This window comes from Pristiophorus japonicus, chromosome 4 (genome assembly GCF_044704955.1).
Source record: "Pristiophorus japonicus isolate sPriJap1 chromosome 4, sPriJap1.hap1, whole genome shotgun sequence".
NCBI lineage: Eukaryota > Metazoa > Chordata > Chondrichthyes > Pristiophoridae > Pristiophorus > Pristiophorus japonicus.
Genome location: NC_091980.1, coordinates 193,566,493 through 193,584,366, shown reverse-complemented (window position 1 = coordinate 193,584,366; position 17,874 = coordinate 193,566,493). Strand labels below are relative to the sequence as shown.

Sequence of the window (17,874 nt, the reverse complement as noted above, 5' to 3'; positions counted from 1 at the left end):
ACTGAGTCACCTGTAGTTGGTTAAGATCCCACAGCGCTATTTGAAGATCAGGGAGAGCTCTTGGTGTCCTGGTTAACAGTCGGCCCTCATTCACCAACACCATAAACAGATTAGCTGGTTGTCCATCTTATTTTCTGTTTGTGGGTCCTTGCTGTGCACACAACAACATCCATATTCTCCCACAGAACAACAAGACTGCACTTCAAGAAAACTCATTGAATATAAACCACTTTGGGATCTCCGAAATGATGTGATTAAAGCACTATAAAAATGCAAGTCTTCATTCTTTCTGGGGTGAAGACCAACACATTAGATTGCAGAAACTCTGAACAAATATTTTGTATCAGTCTTTACGGTAGAGGACACTAATAATATTCCAACAGTGGATAGTCAAGGGACTATAGCGGGGGGGAGAAACTTAACACAATCACAATCACTAAGGAGCTGGTACTCAGTAAGATAATGGGACTAAAGGCGGATAAATCCCCTGGACCTGATGGCTTGCATCCTAGGGTCTTAAGAGAAGTAGCGGCAGGGATAGTGGATGAATTGGTTGTAATTTACCAAAATTCCCCGGATTCTGGGGAGGCTTCAGCAGATTGGAAAACTGCAAATATAACGCCCCTATTTAAAAAAGGAGGTAGACAAAAAGCAGGAAACTATAGACCAATTAGCCTAACATCTGTGGTTGGGAAGATGTTGGAGTCCATTATTAAAGAAGCAGTAGCGGGACATTTGGAAAAGCAACATTCGGTCAGGCAGAGTCAGCATTGATTTATGAAGGGGAAGTCATGTTTGACAAATTTGCTGGAATTCTTTGAGGATGTAATGAACAGGGTGGATAAAGTGGCACCAGTGGATGTGGTGTATTTGGATTTCCAGAAGGCATTTGACAAGATGCCACCTAAAAGCTTACTGCACAAGATAAAAGTTCAAGGGGTTGGGGGTAGTATATTAGCATGGATAGAGGATTGGCTAACGAACAGAAAACAGAGAGTAGGGATAAATGGTTCATTCTTGGGTTGGTAATCAGTAACCAGTGGGGTGCCGCAGGGATCAGTGCTGGAACCCCAACTATTTACAATCTATATTAACAACTTGGAGGAAGGGACCGAGTGTAATGTAGCCAAGTTTCCCAACGATACAAAGATGGGAGGAAAAGCAATGTGTGAGGAGAACACAAAAAATCTGAAAAAGGACATAAACAGGCTAAGTGAGTGGGAAAAAATTTGGCAGATGGAGTATAATGTTGGAAATTGTGAGGTCATGCACTTTGGCAGAAAAAAATCAAAGCGCACGTTATTATTTAAATGGAGAAAGATTGCAAAGTGCTGCAGTACAGCGGGACCTGGGGGTACTTGTGCATGAAACACAAAAAGTTAGTGATACGTTCTTACTACACAGTATAAATGCACACGAGGCCCATGCTTGAGAGAAGGTCAGTCTGTGACCTGTCCTTTAGTCTTTTATTCCTTAGCACTCTAGTGATGAAGGCGGGTGGAGCTTCCCCTTTTATACCTGAAGGTCTAGGTTAGGAGTGTCTCCCACCTTAGTGGTCAGTTTTCTCACGGTGTACAACTTAGGTCAGTTTATACATGGGTTACAATGCTGGTTGAATACATGACATCACCTCCCCCCCCAAAGTCTTATTGGGATCACAGGTTTAGACTCTCTGGTGGTTTACGCTCCCTTGTAGAGCGCCTGAGTTGGGGCTCCGGTTGTTGGGCGCTGGCCTGAGTGTCTGCTGTTTGCAGTGCCTCAGGCCTGTCTGGACTGCCCACAGTGACTGGGCTCTCCTCCCTTTGGTTCTGGTGTTCGGTCACCTGTGGTGGAGTGAACTCTATATCGTGTTCTTCCTCTGCTTCTTCTATGGGGTTGCTGAACCTCCTTTTTGTTTGATCCACATGTTTGCGGCAGATTTGTCCATTGGTAAGTTTAACTACCAGAATCCTATTCCCCTCTTTGGCAACCACAGTTCCTGCGAGCCATTTGGGTCCTGCAGCGTAGTTGAGGACAAAAAGAGGATCATTTACATCAATACATCGCGCCGTAGCATTTCTGTCATGGTAGTGATATTGTGACTGGCGCCTGCTGTCAACAATTTCTTTCATGGTGGGGTGTATAAGGGATAATCGGGTTTTGAGCGTCCTTTTCATTAGTAGCTCTGCGGGTGGAACCTCTGTGAGCGAGTGTGGTCGGGATCTATAGGCCAACAGGAGGCGTGATAAGCGGGTTTGTAGGGAACCCCTTTGGAATCTGAGCATCCCCTGTTTGATTATCTGCACTGCTCATTCTGCCTGGCCGTTTGAGGCCAGCTTGAATGGTGCCGTTCTAACATGGTTAATTCCATTGCCTGCCATGAAGTCCTGGAATTCAATGCTTGTGAAGCACGGGCCATTGTCACTGACCAAGATATCCGGTAGACCGTGGGCGGCGAACATTGCCCGTAGACTTTCTACCGTGGCAGAGGATGTGCTTGAATTTAAAATGTCACACTCGATCCATTTGGAGTAGGCATCTACTACAACCAAAAACATTTTCCCCATGAAAGGACCTGCGTAGTCCACATGGATGCGTGACCAAGGCTTGGCGGGCCATGGCCAGGGGCTAAGGGGGACTTCCCTGGGCGCATGGCCCAGCTGGGCAGACGTGTTGCACCTGCGAACACAAAGTTCCAGATCTGCGTCTATCCCTGGCCACCAAACGTGTGACCTGGCAATTGCCTTCATCGTGACAATTCCCGGGTGCCCATTGTGGAGTTCTCTGATGAACACCTCTCTGCCCATCTGGGGCATGACTACGCGGTTTCCCCACAGTAGGCAATCGGCCTGAATCGAGAGTTCATCCTTGCGCCTGTGAAATGGTTTAAATTTCTCAGGGCATGCCCTGTACGTGACTGCCCAGTCCCCATTCAGGACACATTTCTTGACTAGAGACAATAGCGGGTCTCTAAAGCTTCAAGGCCATGACCATCTCAGCACCATGCTCGGTAGCCCCCTCAGTGGTGGCTAGTGGGAGCCTGCTGAGTGCATCGGCGCAGTTTTCGGTGCCCGGTCTGTGCCGAATTGTGTAGTCATAGGCAGCTAACGTGAGTGCCCACCTCTGTATGCGGGCCGATGCGTTTGCATTTATGGCCTTGTTGTCGGCCAAAAGGGACGTTAGGGGTTTGTGATCTGTCTCCAGCTCAAATTTCCTGCCAAACAGGTACTGGTGCATTTTCTTTACCGCATATACACATGCGAGCGCCTCCTTTTCTACCATCCTGTAGCCCTTTTCTGCCTGGGACGGACTCCTGGAGGCATAAGCTACCGGCTGTAACTGACCCTTGGCATTGACATGCTGCAACACACACTCGACACCATAGGACGACACTTCTCACGTTAACACAAGTTTCTTACATGGGTCATATAGCGTTAACAGATTGTTGGAACATAACAAATTGCGTGCTCTATTAAAAGCCCTTTCCTGGCTGTCCCCCCAGACCCATTCACGACCTTTGCGTAGGAGCACGTGTAGCGGCTCTAGCAGCGTGCTCAATTTGGGAAGAAAGTTACCAAAATAGTTCAGGAGCCCCAGAAACAAACGCAGCTCCGTCGTGTTATGGGGTCTGGGTGCTCTCTGGATCACTTCCGTCTTGGATGCAGTAGGGCTGATCCCGTCTGCTGCTACCCTCATCCCCAGGAATTCTACCTCTGGAGCTAGGAAGACGCACTTCGCCTTTTTCAGTCGCAGACCTACCCGGTCCAGTCTGCGTAGCACCTCCTCCAGGTTGTGGAGGTGTTCTTCAGTATCGTAACCCGTAATGAGGATGTCGTCCTGAAAAACCACCGTCCCTGGAATCGACTTGAGGAGGCTTTCCATATTTCGTTGGAAGATCGCGGCGGCCGAGCGAATCCTGAACGGACATCTGTTGTACTCAAACAACCCCTTGTGTGTCGTGATGGTGGTCAGCTTCTTCGACTCACTCGCCAGCTCCTGGGTCATGTAAGCTGAGGTCAGGTCCAATTTTGAAAAGAGTTTGCCACCGGATAGCGTCGCAAAGAGGTCCTCCGCTCTCGGTAGCGGGTACTGGTCTTGGAGTGATACCCGATTGATGGTGGCCTTGTAATCGGCACATATCCTGACCGACCCATCCGCCTTGAGCACCGGCACAATCGGGCTCGCCCAGTCACTGAATTCGACTGGCGAGATGATGCCTTCCCTCAACAGGCGGTCCAATTCGCCTTCTATCTTTTCCCGCATCACGTACGGCACCGCTCTGGCCTTGTGTTGTACTGGTCTGGCGTCCGGGTTTATGTGAATCACTACCTTGGCCCCCATGAAAGTGCCAATGCCGGGTTGAAATAATGAGTCAAATTTGTCCAGGACCTGTGAGCATGATACTCGCTCCACAGAGGAAATTGCATTGACATCGCCCCATTTCCAGTTCATGACAGCAAGCCAACTCCTCCCCAGTAGTGCGGGACCGTCCCCTGGGACAATCCAGAGTGGCAACCTGTTCTCCGAATCTTTGTGGGTCACGACTACCATGGCGCTGCCTAGCACCGGAATGATCTGCTTTGTGTAAGTCCGTAGCTGTGCGTCAATCGCCGATAATTTTGGCCTCCTGGCCTTGGACGCCCACAACTTTTCAAACTGTTTGATACCCATCAGGGACTGGCTGGCACCCGTGTCTAACTCCATTGATACTGGGATGCCATTGAGGAGCACTTTCATCATTATCGGTGGTGTCCTGGTGTATGAACTGTATATGTGCTCCACATGAACTCGCTGAACTTCAGCTTCCAGCGATTTCCCCCAGTGTCCATTTCTGCAATTTCTGCAGGTATTTTGCTCATCTCTGCAAATTCCGGCTGAATGTATGCCTCCACGCCTCCAGCATGAGTTGCGGTTTGAAACAAAAGGTCCCTTGCCAGTCGATCGTCCCTGACTGCCCCTGTTATTGTCCTTGAATGCACCATTAACAGGAGTTGATGGCCCCATTACTGGCCGCATTGTCCCTTGCAATGGTGTGAATCGCTGTTCAGCTTGCCATTGTCTCTGTCGAACTCCCCCTCTGGGTTCGACTACATGTTGGGGCATGCCTGACTGCCCTTGTGTCTGCCTGGAGAACTGTCTGCTGCTTTAACAATGTTGAATCTCTGTCCCAACCATTCCTTAACACAGTACCTCTCGTCTGTTCTGCTAGTGGCCATGCTCGCGTGGTTTAAATCCCAGTTTCTTGTCGCCATTGATACGTCCTTACTACACAGTATAAATGCACACGAGGCCCATGCTTGAGAGAAGGTCAGTCTGTGACCTGTCCTTTATTCCTTAGCACTCAAGTGATGAAGGTGGGTGGAGCTTCCCCTTTTATACCTGAAGGTCCAGGTTAGGAGTGTCTCCCACCTAGTGATCAGTGTTCTCACGGTGTACAACTTAGGTCAGTTTATACATGGGTTACAATGCTGGTTGAATACATGACAGTTAGTATGCAGGTACAGCAAGTGATAAGGAAGGCCAATGGAATCTTGGCCTTTATTACAAAGGGGATGGAGTATAAAAGCAGAGAAGTCTTGCTACAGGGTATTGGTGAAGCCACACCTGGAATACTGCGTGCAGTTTTGGTTTCCATATTTACGAAAGGATATACTTGCTTTGGAGGCAGTTCAGAAAAGGTTCACAAGGTTGATTCCGGAAATGAGGGGGTTGACTTATGAGGAAAGGTTGACTAGGTTGGGCCTCTACTCATTGGAATTCAGAAGAATGAGAGGTGATCTTGTCGAAATGTATAAGGTTAAGAGGGGGCTTGACAAGGTGGATGCAGAGAGGATGTTTCCACTGATAGGGGAGACTAGAACTAGAGGGTATAATCTTAGAATAAGGGGTCGCCCATTTAAAACAGAGATGAGGAGAAATTTCTTCTCTCGGAGGGTTGCGGATCTGTGGAATTCGCTGCCTCAGAAAGCTGTGGAAGCTGGGCATTGAATAAATTTAAGACAGAAATAGACAGTTTCTTAAACAATAAGGGAATAAGGAGTTATGGAGAGCGGGCGGGGAAGTGGAGCTGACTCTGTGATCGGATCAGCATGATCTTATTAAATGACGGAGCAGGCTCGAGAGGCCGTGTGGCCTGCTCCTGCTCCTATTTCTTATGTTCTTATGTTCTTATTATTTGCTCGGGTTAGGGAGTTTTTGTTTCACGCAATGTTAGTTCATTATCTTTATTCTTTCATACAAGGCCAAACAAACAAAAAAGGAGGAAAGCAGTTATTGTGCAAACAGTAGAACAAATTCTATGTGCAAAGGTGCATATAACAATGCAGCCAGAATGGTTTATCCTTATGGAGAAACCAATTTACCATTTTTTATTGGCCCTAAATTTGCGATCCTACGGGCATGTACAAGGTGCGCACGCACCTGGAAGGGTCCCGCACATTCCGGGTTTAGGTATGCGAAGTGCATGCTCCTAAGCCCAGAACTTGCGATCTGTCAAGAAGACTCTTGATAGATCGCACATATCCGGACGTAAAGGGCCTCCGCGGGCGGAGAGTTGGGCTATTTGCATAAGGCTTGCTTTTATCAGCGTAAGACTTTTAAAGGATATAAAACTAATTTTTTTTCAACAATTTAAACATTTAAAATCCTGTTAAATAAGGTAAGTTTATTTTTAGACCCTTTAAAATATATAAATTTATTTTTCAAAAAATAAAATTTTTGTTTTAAAAATTAATTAAATTCCGTTTTGATTTATTTTAAATATGTGATTTTTAAAAATTTATTTTCAGTGTTTGTGTGTTTTTGGGGGTATTCCCATTCATACATATGGCGATTCCATACATACAGAGTTCACTACAAGTATGAATGGGAATACCCCTACTTGGATTGGTTGGGCTGGCCCACGTGATCCCAGGGACGCGTGTGAAGCATTTACGTCCTGGAATACGTGGGTCTCTACGCAGACCTTTGCCTAGAGGCGCAGGATCACAAGTCTCCGAACCTCCCGGACCACCAGATAGATCCGCCCGCGGGAAGCCACCGACCACAATTTCTGGGCCATTATTGCTTCCTTGTACCACACACCTCCACACATTCTTCTTCAACGGGAAGAAGGGACATGGGACTCCGCAAGAACGGCCATCTGTGATAGCTAACAAGAGTACAGGTTTCGAGGTGATTTTCCCTTTCAGTGAAGAAATTTGTGGCCATTGACATGCACTCTACTTAAAATAGCACTGTGGAACTATTCACAGGAACACTTGGGAAATTTCCCAATTTTCCATATGACCAGTCTGCCTGCCCCTGTTGAAAAGTGAACAATGTCGTGAGTGCACAGATAATCTAGCCAGTCTCCCATTTCAGTTAATTAAATCTATGTGGAAAATATTTCCACAGAATATCAAAATGGCAAAGCAACATCACAAAGCAGCATTAATTATTATTCAGCTGCAAAGAAACCTGCAGAAACAATCACCAATGTTTTTATCTGATTAGCACCAAAGGAAAGTACCAAGTAAAGAATAATGGATAATCAGGAGGGTTTGCAAGGCAGTAGTGTGACTGAGGGGAGATCAGGTGATACTATAATTGTACCTCATTTACAATGCAATGGTCAGACTCTATTCAGACTATTGTGTTCAGTTCTGGTGACCACGCTACAGGAAGAGACACAAGCACGGGAGAGAACAGCAATAAGACTGATGCTGAGTGTAAAGCGGATGAGTTATGAGAAAAGAATAGAGAAGTTTTAGCCCTACAATTTGAAGGGAACATTAAGAGAAAATCTCACTGAGATATATAAAATATTAAATTAATACATTTATGGGTAAATTTGCAGAGTCTGGCTCAGCAATGAGATACCTAACCTGCCATCAGCCCATATAAATTTTCCATTCATTGAGTTCAATTATATTTCCTGGTTAAAGAAAAAAGGAACATGCATTTATATAGGCCCAGAAATCGCGGCCTCCCCGGGTCCATACGGAGTTTCTATGGACCTGGGAAGGCATCGGAAAAGCCGGTTTTTAGCGCGCAATGCGCATGAGCTGAAAACCGGCTTTTCCGATCTGTTAATTTTATGGTTTGACAGATCATCTGCAGATCGAGAGTGAGGACATTTGCCAGGGCAAGATTGCAGTATTTACCTATATCTTGCCCAGCAAATGTCCTCAAAACTCTTGCGCCTGATAAAAGCAGGCGCATAGCCTACTTTTACAGATGTAAGAATTTTAAAGTACACAAAAGCATTTTATAATAAAGTTACAAAAACACATTTTATTGTTAAAAACCCTCCCTGCTACGGTAAGTTTATTTTAAATCATAATTTTAAAAACTTTTTTAAAAATCGGGGAAATATATATTTTTTAAATGCATTAATAACTTTAATTTAAATTAATAGAAATATGTTGTGCATTTTTTATTAGTGTTTTGGACTTACGAAACTCCTATTACTATGAATGAGAATATACTGCATCTGATTGGCTGCCAAGAGCCATGTGACTCCAGCTCCCGGCCTGCGCACGTCCCAACTTGCACACGCTGCGACACGCAGTCAGGAGAGGCCTCCGGACCGGGATCTCGCGTGGCCGCAGCAGTTTCAGGTAGGTGGGTATCTTTTTTCTAAAATCTATTCGAATGCCCGCGGGAAGGAGAACTGTGATTTCTGGGCCATAGTGCCTTTCACAACCTCAGGTATGAAGTCCTTTTTTGAAGTGAAGTCACTGATGTTTTGTAGGAAACATGGCAGGCAAGTTGCACACAGCAAGGTCTCACAAACAACAATGAGATAATGATCAGATAATCTCTTTTGCTGGTGTTGGTTGAGAGATAAATATTGGCAGGACACCAGGAGAACTCCCCTGCTCTTCTTCAAAATAAAGAATGGTTGTGAGCAAAGCATCACACCATCAGGCTGGACTTAGGAAATTTAGGCAACAGTTTAAACTCTGAATATTACTTAAAAATAAGCAAGTAAAGCAAGACCAGAAGACATTAATTTAAAGCAATGAATATTTTCAAACAGATACTATATTCTTCACTCAAAAACTGATAAATGTTTGGAACAACCTGTCAGGTCAGATAATAGAGGCAAAACTTAGGGACATTCAAAAATACTTTGGCTATTCTAACTGGAGAGCTAGATTATAAAAGCTCATGAGCCAAATGGCCTTTTTTTATTCTGGATTTTTGTGTTCTTATAGACAATGATAGCAAAGTCTGATCCATTACAGAACTAGCAGCAGAAACATGATATCAAATTACAGTTTGAAAATTACTCCCATGTCTTTGTTAGTTCACTATTTTGGTAATTTAATAGTTGACTTCCTGTGGCTTTGCAGACAAGGAGGCCAAAATTTACCTCCACCCGAAACGGGATGCACCTTCCACTCCTGACATGGTTTTTCCACCGCATCGGATAAAGTCGCCTCTTTCAGTAAATTCAGCTCTTTGTCATTTTGTTTGAAGTGGGCCGGAAATCAATCATAATGAGGGCGGAAGTGGGGTGGTAAGTACTCTAGAGGGGCGGAAGTAGAGGCGGGACGAAGTCTCCACCGCTGTCAGTCAGCAGCGGAGCAGAGATTACGTCATGATGCGTGTGCGTCACCACGCTCGCCCCTTCACTTAAAGGGGAGAGCCTTCGGCATTTTGAAACTTCAGTCCACTGGACCACCAGCGGGGGTTTCTGCCCATGAGGGTGTGCCAGGCTGCCTGTTGATGGCCCGGCTAACTCCGGGCGCATAATTATCGGCCCCGCAAAAAAAACATGGCTGACGCGGCAGTGCGCCCTCCCCTTGTAGGGCCGCTGCGCTGCCATGGCTCACACAGTGAAAGAAAGACAGAAAAAGCTGTCGGGGGCACCACGTGGCAGATTAAGGATTTTTGCGGGTGAATTTGGCTGGAGGTGGAATGGAGGTGCGAGAGATCGGCGGTGTGCCCTTTGATGACGCACTTAGGATGGTCAGCAGCAGCGGGCGGAAGTGAGGACCGCCAAAAAATATCCCCGAGCTAAATTTCACTGGCGGTGGCCATTGAACCGGAAGTCGGTGGCTGCTCGACTCCCCCGCCTGGCCGCTGCTTTCTAGCGATAAGAGGCCTTTTTGGGAAGCTGAATTTCGGCCCCAGAGAGTCAAGAGCAAGGGGCTGGTTTTCATTTTGAACGCATATTAGGTGATCGGTGAGCAGGGTGTAGGTGTACGCTGCTCCCACCCAAAGGAATAGAGTCTGCAGCGCAGAAACAAACCATTCAGTCCAACTGGCTATGCCAGTGATTATGCTCCACACAAGCCTAATCTGTGTGGGAATGGCACATAAATTAAATTAACATGCTACCAGTATAAAACGCACTCCCCACTGACAGCTCACTGATTGAAAGGGCAGGAAATCCGGCAGTCTGCCTGTTCCTTAAAGGGGCAGGTGCCTTGTATAAAAGGTGAATAGCGGGCAGCAAGATTGCGCGGCAGCGGGCAAGGTGACTTTGACATAGAAACATAGAAAATAGGTGCAGGAGCAGGCCATTCAGCCCTTCTAGCCTGCACCGCCATTCAATGAGTTCATGGCTGAACATGAAACTTCAGTACCCCATTCCTGCTTTCTCGCCATACCCCTTGATCCCCCGAGTAGTAAGGACTTCATCTAACTCCCTTTTGAATATATTTAGTGAATTGGCCTCAACTACTTTCTGTGGTAGAGAATTCCACAGGTTCACCACTCTCTGGGTGAAGAAGTTTCTCCTCATCCCGGTCCTAAATGGCTTACCCCTTATCCTTAGACTGTGACCTCTGGTTCTGGACTTCCCCAACATTGGGAACATTCTTCCTGCATCCAACCTGTCCAAACCCGTCAGAATTTTAAACGTTTCTATGAGGTCCCCTCTCACTCTTCTGAACTCCAGTGAATACAAGCCCAGTTGATCCAGTCTTTCTTGATAGGTCAGTCCCACCATCCCGGGAATCAGTCTGGTGAATCTTCGCTGCACTCCCTCAATAGCAAGAACGTCCTTCCTCAAGTTAGGAGACCAAAACTGTACACAATACTCCAGGTGTGGCCTCACCAAGGCCCTATACAACTGTAGCAACACCTCCCTGCCCCTGTACTCAAATCCCCTCGCTATGAAGGCCAACATGCCATTTGCTTTCTTAACCGCCTGCTGTACCTGCATGCCAACCTTCAATGATTGATGTACCATGACACCCAGGTCTCGCTGCACCTTCCCCCTTCCTAATCTGTCACCATTCAGATAATAGTCTGTCTCTCTGTTTTTACCACCAAAGTGGATAACCTCACATTTATCCACATTATACTTCATCTGCCACGCATTTGCCCACTCACCTAACCTATCCAAGTCACTCTGCAGCCTCATGACCAGGGCCCCCAGATTCTCTGATGCAGCAATAGACGTGCTGAATAATCAAATGAGTAGCAGGGTGGAGGTCTTCTTCCTCTCCAATGATCAATAGGTGTCACGGAAAACCAGTCAATAGGCATGGAGAGTGGTGGCAAGAAATGTCAATGCCACCACCACTGTTCCCAGGACCTGACCCCAGTGCAGGAAAAGTGTAATGATTTGATATCCCTCATACTCTCTGTACAGTCCTACAGGACTCAGCTTAGCCTCAGCACCATCAATCCTTTCCTTCAACGCTTCCTATGGCTCTCCTCAAATCAGCAGGGAACACTTCAATTGCACTTCCTTTCTGCTAGCACTCACACTAAAAACCTGTACTGCCCTCACAAATACTGCTCCCTCTTGACCATGCTTATTGCTGTCATCATGTATATTATGGGAAGCTGCCTCATAAATGATGAAAACCCTTAAACAGGGCACATATTAACCCACTTCCACTCTTGTTGCATGAGAAGCTGGCACAGAACAGGAGGAGGTCCTGCCATTCTACAGACACTGACACCAATGGAAGAAGCAGTCATCGACATTATTGGTGTAGAGAGGGCCCGCAGTATCAATGATGGCCAGGCTGGATGTCAAGCACAGCAGGGTGTTTGTCATCTTCCCTTCCTTTTCTCATTCTACTTAACTCTCACTCACACAATCACACACCCAGCATAACAACTTGATGGTGCTTTGCACTGACACTGCTTTCCCTTGGCATTACATGCTGAGCCTTGTCCCCCTCTCCCCTGTTTTAGGTCCATCAGATGAGTTGGGCCTTGTAGTTACACAGACAGAACAGAATCCTCCAGAAGATGCACTGCCACTCACTCCGATACTTCCAAGGACCAACACAGGTAACGGTACCCGACATAGTGCAATTAGTATATTAATGCGTCTCCCACCTGTTTCCACCTACATCAGAGTCCAAGTGGTAAATCGGTGCTTCCCCTTTGCACCACTTTAAAGTAGAGACACGGAAATAGACCCATTTAGTGTAGTCTTCGGGTGAAATGGAGGTTAGAGGGCAGCAGATAATCGGACCAGGATATAACCCATTTTAAAGTCGCGCATGCTGTTCTTATTTTTATATAATGCTTAGATGTTATATTATTTATTGTTACTCAGCAAAACATATGACCACTTGGGAAGCAGAGAAGTAGAGTTGGTTGAAGCACAAGAGTTTCACTGCAGGATAGGCTGAGGAACTGGGAGACACACAACTGAAGGGCTACAGTGCCACCACTGTCAGGAGGATGTAATTACAGTGTGACTAGTTTACATAGGAAGTTTCAATTATAAATGGACATATAGGAATCCATAGTGGAAAAAGTTGACACAAAAGTGTGGCAATACATGACAATAGAAAGTACAGTTTTGTAGCCAGCAAGTTCATGCAGGTTTAAGATTTTGATTATATTATCGATAGTATCTGGCCGAAAATTGCAGTCAGAGGCCTCCTTCGGACGAAAACCTCTGACCTGAAAAAAATCTACGAAAGTACCTGGTGGTCCTGGAGGTACCTATGATTCCAGGTGGAGGCCTTCATTCACTGCGCAGCGCACGGGAAGATGTCTTCCATATACGTAAGTCTAGATTGGAATCACGTGGGCCTGGACCACCAATCACTATGGAGTATTTTCATTGATAATAATGGGAACTCGGTTTGTACGGGCTCCCATTACTATCAATGAGAAAACCCCCTAAATCAAGAAACACAGCACAATAAATTTAAAAAACACCTCACATATTTAAAATTAATTGAAATTAAATGTAATTAAATGTTTTAGAAAATATATTTTTTTTTTTGAATTTTTTTTAAATGTGTTTTAATAGGATTAAAAATAAACTTACCTTAATGGGCAGGGTTTTTAATATAAAAATGAATGATTAAATTTAATTTTTCTATGTTTTAAAAGTGTTACGTTGGTAAAAGTAGACTATATGCCTGCTTTTACCAGGCGTAAAAGTTTGAAGCACATTCACTGGGCATGAGTTGGGCAAATAGCCCAATCTCTGCCGCGCGGATGTCCTTCTCCCGGAGATGAGTAGAATCTGTCTAAAGAAATTTTGACATCGGAAAAGCCAGTTCTCGACACGTGCACATTGCGCGTCGAGAACTGCCATTTGCGAGGCCTCGCCGGGTGCATGCGTACTTCGTATGGACCAGGCGAGGCCGCAATTTTAGGCCCATTAAGTTCATGAGGCATTTGCATTTCCAATTTGGGTCCCTTTTTTAATTTAGCTGCTAGCGTTGAGGAATACACTGAAGCACAATCCACTCCAAGCAGTTGATGCACAAAAAGCACGTTGAAGAATTAACAATTCTGACTAACTCTTAACTTTGATTAACACCATGACACCTAATAAATATCTCCACTCACAACGTTAATGTAATTCACTCATGATCTCATACCTTGGGAGTTATCTGACCAGCCTCCATTCTACAGATATTTACCACAGGCCACAGCTGTCCGTGACATATCCTCTATTTATTTTTTAGATAATTATCACAGAACAATAACCCATTTAGTAGAACCACGTCTATTTTAACAGCAGCTAACAACTACATAAAATGGTAAATTCAATCATTATGAATTAAAATGAAGAACACATCATAAGACACGCCAGTTGTAATGATAGTAAAATACTTCTTTTAAATTAATATTTTAGTGATACTCTATATTATATATAGATAATTATCAGGAAAAAAAATCTACCCATACATATCGATTTGATCTTTGACTATATTATACAATATTTTCACCATTCAGCCTAAATTAATTTATTACTAGGACTCCTTTGCCTTATACTGTGAGTGTGACGGTGCAGTCTCACAGTCAAGTAATAAGGTGCTACCTACCTGTCCAGTGCAATGACAGTAAAGCTGAGAACAGTGACAGAACAGAAGACTTTGTGCAGGAATTTGATAATTTTACAGAAGAGTAGGGTGTAGATCCACCAACAGCAGTGTGGACTGGCATTCAGGATGATATCAAAAGGCACACAAACAACACTTGCACAGATTCCAGCGCAGGCCAGGTTTTTGATGAAACGGTTTGTGACGGACTTGAATACTGATGTGCGGCATGTTGACCATAATACCATCAGGTTTCCTGTATAAAATAAAATGGCAAATTTGTGAGAAACATGCAGGAATAAAATGCAGCAGAGGCCAAATGGTGTTTTGCTTAGATGTCACAGTACACTTTTGACATATTTAATCTGCCTTTAAGTCATGGCATGCAACGCAAAAATGATTCTCATTATTTATTTTTACCGAAATGATAATACAGTTGAATAGATAATATTTTGAGACATAACTGCCTTAAATTTCTGTTTGTTTCCTCCATCCACTCTTCTCCCCTGCTCTCCTGGAACTACTAACTCTAGTACAGTTCCACAGGTGCCAGAATCCCTCTCATCATCATCATCATAAGCAGTCGCTCGAATCGAGGATGACTTGTTTCCACGTCAAAAAGTTCACAAGTGTTTCAATGAAGAACCTAAAATTCCAGATCCCGAACTGAATCTTGAAGGGTGGCAGATGCCTGTGCGTGGATTTTTTTAACGTGTGGTGGCCATTGCACATCACACGATCCCTCTGGTATGTCCATCATAGCCGTTCCTTAAGATGTCAGTAAGCATCATTCGGCTATTTGACCATGTGCAGGGTCATAGCCATATCTAACCCCAGCAGGCTTACGGACCCCGAGGAACTGCCTATGATGATGATTACGGAGAATTATCAGTATTGGCTGACTTTATTTTTTGCATCTGAAACACAGGACACTGAAATCAATTGTCACATTCCTAGTCCAACTACTGCCCCAATTGAGATCAGCTAATTCAAGACAAGACAAGAATTTAAAGCTGAACATCATGGTTTATATGGTTAAAGAGCACAGCAGATGGTGCTTTGGTCCACCAAATCACGAGAGAAGCGACCTGACATTTCCTCGTAAAACAAATTAATACATTGGCTTTTACAGGCTCAGACATTAAAAGGCAGGATATTATTCCTCTGGTCTCCATATAAACTCCTTCAGTGGCTACTTCTTTGTCTCTGTAAGAAAATGTCATTTCAAATTACCCTAAGCCTTTTCATACTGACAACAATAAAGGAACATGGGTAAAGGGGAGAAACAAAGATGCCTAGAGAATATTGAATGAGAGGTAGATGGCTTTGCCCAAACCTCATGCTGAATTGTTCTTATATATGCTGGTGCATGATTTTGTAGAGGCTGAAGGAACTAGGCAATTTCAACCAGATTCTAGTTTGCTAAATTAGTTCCTTGAGATTTAATTCCATAAACAACTATTTGGAACTGCTGAGTATTGAGATACTGATTAACTCCAAAGTTGGGCCTCAATTCTGTTTGTTTGCTTTCAGAAGCTTAAGTCGGCGACTTAAACTCTCGATCACACAGCGTGTGGAAGAGATGAAACAAATCGTACAAGTGTTGCTGGAGCCATGGAACTCTGGTGGATTCTGTCCGAATTCAAGGTGAAAGTTTGTCCTAGTGTTCCAAAAGGCAACACCATATTTTCACTAATCACCAAGGATTACAACTTTTATCTCATATTGCTACTGTAAGCATTCTGAACGTGCAGGCCTGGAATTTGCGGTCAGCAGCGAAACGAAGGTGATCGCCACTGGCCCCGAACAAAAATCTTGCGATCTCTGTGTTGAGAACTTTGGGTTTTCCAACATTCATTTTCAAATCAACAGAGTATAGTGGGTATCCCCTAGCATGAGCTGCTGTGATATCAACACAGCCAATATAAAATGCAGAATTCTTACAGGCAGCGAACAAGGAAGCGAGTAAGCTCTTAAAATTCTAACTTTTTAAGAATATTAGAGAGAGCAATACATGATTGGGACTCACATATGGGGGAAAAGGCAAACTTGAAATGAAGATGAACAAACTTTAAAAAAAAACATTTTTTTAAGCTTCTTAAAAATTTACATTTTTATTAAAATGGATAAATTTCATAGCCTTGGTTTAGCAGGCAATACATTGTTAAAACCCCAGTTTCAACTAATCCCTTTGGGTCTAACATTCAATGGGGAATTTAACAGCATAATTACTGCAGAAGAGACGAAGTTTCCATCAGTTGCCCTGATTTGAGTGATTACACTGATTGCCGGCTCTGTGTGGGGTGGGGGTGGAGGGGGGGGGCACAGTGCAGCCTGTGTCGGAGCTATGAATGACAGACCGCAACTTCAGGAATTCTGCCTGTTCCTGCACATGTGTCAAATCCCGAAGCTGCGGTCGATTTCAAAGGTGGAATGGCGGCGAACACTGCCAGTTCACCACCATCCGAACCGTAAATTCTGGGCCATTTTCTATATAAACTGAAATAGAAACAGAAAATGCTGGAAGCACTCAGCAGGTCAGGCAGCATCAGTGGGCATCACTGCCAGCATTTATTGCCCATCCCTAGTTGCCCTTGAGAAGAGAAAAAACACTGTGTACCAGTTAACAGATACTGACATTTCCAACAACATAGATTATCCCCATCACTGTTACAAACCAATATTTAGGTTGGAACAAGCAGTACTCAGGAAGTATTTAACCATATTTAGAATCCATTCAACTAATATCAAGGCATTTACAACATCAATAGCAGAGGGACAAAAACAGCAGGCTGCTACAAACATATTGCCGTTCTGAATCTGTCCGTGTACTGATCATAAATGTGTATTTTTCTATGTAATACAATGTTGAATCATGTTGCAATAATCAACTGTAATGAAACTATATACTATAATAGTTTTTTTTCAAAGCAGCACTTATTGGAATTTGTTTAAAAGCATTCATGGAGCAAATTCTTCTTGTTAACTTTTTTGAATCGGCTCCAACGGTATTTAAAGTGAAATGTTTTGCTAGGTGTCCCAGGACTAAAAAAACAATGTAAAGAGGGTAACAGAGAGCTGGTAGCCAGTCCTAGCATTAATCTCATTATGTCAGTCAAATTACTTCAGCAATTTATAATCATCATTATTGTTCAGCAATTTATAATCATCATCTGAACCCTGAAATCGCCTGGTTTATTTTCTTTTCTTTTGATAATAGATATGCTATAAAGTTCAGGGGATGTTTTTATTCAAGTTCATTTGTAAGCTTTTTTGCTGCCTGTCATTAGCAGATGCATTCCATAGCATTGATTCGTGATGACATCCACATTCCAGGATTGATGATCCTGTCCCCGTCAGCACAAGTTTATTGAGTAATAATGCGTCGCTGATTGCTGAGGAATAACACGATCAATAAATATGATTTAGAATTTCCAATTCCAGCTGAATTTCAAAGCGTTTCATGGTCAATACAACAAGGCTTTAAAATTAATGGAGCTGTATCCAGAAAGTTAAAACTCAAAAATATTGGTGATAAAATCCCAACAAGTATCCCAATGGATACTGCCGCCCTTTTATTTAATAACATTTAAAAGTCAGCACACTTTACAGAGACTGTCATAAAATAGCTCAACTCCAGAGAGATCAA

General features: G+C 44.0%; 1 protein-coding gene across 1 annotated transcript in view; it reads right to left on the bottom strand.

Annotated features, from left to right (window-relative positions):
- The window catches only part of gpr176 (G protein-coupled receptor 176), a 58,429-nt gene that overhangs the window by 26,824 nt on the left and 13,731 nt on the right, over positions 1 to 17,874 (bottom strand). The window contains exon 2 of the mRNA XM_070878978.1: positions 14,229 to 14,481. Within this exon, the coding sequence (XP_070735079.1) occupies positions 14,229 to 14,481 (253 nt within the window). The remainder of the gene's footprint in view (positions 1 to 14,228; positions 14,482 to 17,874) is intronic.